General features: G+C 39.0%; 1 protein-coding gene across 1 annotated transcript; it reads left to right on the top strand.

Annotated features, from left to right (window-relative positions):
- Positions 1-398: 398 nt before the first annotated feature.
- Positions 399-2,562, top strand: LOC103508685 (WD repeat-containing protein 35-like). Its single transcript, XM_008473258.2, has 4 exons — positions 399-436; positions 806-925; positions 1,458-1,632; positions 2,558-2,562. Exons 1-4 carry the CDS (start codon positions 428-430, stop codon positions 2,560-2,562), a joined length of 309 nt encoding a protein of 102 aa, XP_008471480.1. The 5' UTR covers positions 399-427.
- The last annotated feature ends 399 nt before the right edge of the window (positions 2,563-2,961 follow it).

The following is a 2,961-nucleotide window of genomic DNA, read 5'->3' as shown; positions in this document are numbered from 1 at the left end:
TTATGGGTCAGGTAAGTACTTTGAGGTTCCTTAAAAGTAACTTGGACCTTATGGTCAGCTACCGAATATGCTCGCCGTAATAACCTTATGGGTCAGGTAAGTACTTTGAGGTTCCTTAAAAGTAACTTGGACCTTATGGTCAGCTACCGAATATGCTCGCCGTAATAACCTTATGGGTCAGGTAAGTACTTTGAGGTTCCTTAAAAGTAACTTGGACCTTATGGTCAGCTACCGAATATGCTCGCCGTAATAACCTTATGGGTCAGGTAAGTACTTTGAGGTTCCTTAAAAGTAACTTGGACCTTATGGTCAGCTACCGAATATGCTCGCCGTAATAACCTTATGGGTCAGGTAAGTACTTTGAGGTTCCTTAAAAGTAACTTGGACCTTATGGTCAGCTACCGAATATGCTCGCCGTAATAACCTTATGGGTCAGGTAAGTACTTTGAGGTTCCTTAAAAGTGACCTGGACCTTATGGTCACGTGAGCACTGACTCTCAATACAGAAGTGCTGGGTTCGGAGCCCGGCCCGGAAATTTTCTGACCTAACTTTTCCTTCCCCGGATAAGCTGGATAGAAAAGAATCGGCCATGACGTAATGAGAAAAGGGTTCTGGGGTAAAATCTTTTGAAAACATACTCTTGTGTGACATGTTGGTTCTGATATTCTCGTGTTGACCCAGCTTCTGAACGAGAAGTATTGTGCCTTTTCTTGTCCATCTGATGACACTGCGGTATGGGCATGCTACGACACAGACCACACGAGTCTAATATAGAAGTAATGCAAGTTTTATTTATCTTATCAGGTGGGTAAACTGCTGGAACAATACACTCAGAGTTTACTAGAGCAAGGATTAAGATTGGAAGTAGTACAACTGTTCAAAGCTACGGAGAAGCGGTTTAATGCAGCTCGACTTATGTTTGAGGTAACTAGTTTTTTTTTTACACTCTAAGGCCAGCGACTCACTATCGGGTATCAGGTAAACCTGACAGGTGGACCTGATTAGGTGTACCTGGCGGGTCTACCGGATAATGAGTGGCTGGCCTAAGCAGCAAGGTCATGTGTTTTAAAAGGTTCGATATAGGGACCTATAGCAAATATCGTCCCGAAACCGACGAGAGAAGCATAGGAGAAAGCCAGTCGTTCCGAGAACGAACTTTATGCTGTAAAATTCGCCACGATCGGGAATCAAACCCGCCACACAGCACTCACAAGGCAGACGCGCTACGCTCCAACCTAACAAGGCTAGCTAATCAGTAAATTTAGTTTCTTTACCCGAAGCCCCCTAAGTCAAAAAAGTGTTATTTAACAAAATGTTTATTCTGTGGTCTACAGTTGGCTGAAGAGGAAGAGGCCCGCGGTAGTAAACCGCAGCGGTTAAAGCGCCTGTACTTACTGACGGCGCTTCTAATAGATGAGTCCAAATCTAACGAAAATTTTCATTCTATGTTTCACAGCTGGCTGAAGAGGAAGAGGCCCGCGGTAGTAAACCGCAGCGGTTAAAGCGCCTGTACTTACTGACGGCGCTTCTAATAGATGAGTCCAATGACCAGACGGGCCTAGGAGTGAAAGCTTGGCATAGGGTAGAGGCATATCACTTCTTTATGTTGGCACAGAGGCAGTTACTCATGGGTGAGTTGTATCTTAATGTATATTTTTGTGCCTAATCTTACAACTTAAGTTTAAATAAAGAAATTAATTATTTATATGCCCACCTCTGTGGCCGACTGATTAAGAGCACTGACTCTTAATCTGGAGATGCTGGGTTTGAATCCCTGCCGGGTTGGAAAGTTTCTGATTATTTGTTAGGTTTATATTAGACATCCTATGTATTAACATTATTCTTACCGTTTTTATTATTATTGGATACTAGGTATACTAGGATACATATCTAGTTACACAGGGATAATATGAAGTAATGCAAAAGTGGTGTCGAGGTACAATCCTTTTTTTTTTAGATTTTCTCTTGAAGTTTGTCATCATCTTGTCCTCTTAAGGCTGAGTGCACCGCGAAATAACCAGCTGTAACTTATATCTCGGTCATTCTTCGATGTACCAATCACGCACAATGTTGCTTGAGAGATCATTCGGGACCTAAGTAGTGCATTTTTTTATTATTATTATTATTATTATTTTTTAAATAACTATACCTATTGGCACCCATTTTTCCTAACCATCAAATAAAATCTGAAGAAAAAAAGTGCACATTTTTTTCACAACCTTCAAATACTAGACAGGTCGGGTAGGTAAGCTTGAGAAAACCTCTCGCAATTTTTTTTTGCTAAAATTTAATTTGAAAATTAACCATTTTGTCGTTTGAATTTAATATTTAGGACCTATTTGATTAATATATAATTTCTACACTTATTCTTCGAATTATATTTATTGAATTTTTCTCTTAATTTCTTTGCAAATATTGTATTACTCAAGTATATTTACGTAGTACCTAAATTTGTATGCACTCATTTTCCAAAGTTTAGACTTATTTTTCTTTGATGTTTGTTACTCAATAAAAATTATTTATTTCAAAGGTAGATTTCAATCATTTTCATTCCAGGGTAAACATCATATCCTTAGGTAAAACCAAATTGATAGGGTAGGTACATTTCCCGTCTACTAGAAGCGGACTATAAACTTTGAGTCATTGGAAGAATTCCAAGGGTCATTCCAACTAGACTTGACGGTTGTTTTCGGCCCATTTTATACAACAGACCACGTAGGACGTTATTTTGGCTTATGGCAGGGGTCATAAAGTTCAAACTCGATTCAAGTTTAACCCTCGCCCTCGGATTAAATAATCTGATTGATTTATTTCAAATGTTAAACAAAACAAGTTCAAACTCACTTTTTGGACTCGGCCATGAAAGGCAAATGAAAAGGAAGTTTAAGCTTTTTTTTTATTTTTAGTGATGGACGTTGGAGCTTTGACAGCCAATCACCCAATATTTGTATCCAATTTTA

The sequence above is a fragment of the Diaphorina citri genome, unplaced genomic scaffold (assembly GCF_000475195.1).
Source record: "Diaphorina citri unplaced genomic scaffold, Diaci psyllid genome assembly version 1.1 scaffold424, whole genome shotgun sequence".
Classification (NCBI taxonomy): Eukaryota; Metazoa; Arthropoda; class Insecta; order Hemiptera; family Psyllidae; genus Diaphorina; species Diaphorina citri.
This window is presented reverse-complemented; position numbering and strand designations above follow the sequence as displayed.

Excerpts from the sequence above, each read along its gene's own strand:
- LOC103508685 (XM_008473258.2), top strand. Across the intron at positions 926-1,457 it reads CAGCTCGACTTATGTTTGAG|CTGGCTGAAGAGGAAGAGGC; the intron begins GTAACTAGTTTT and ends TATGTTTCACAG.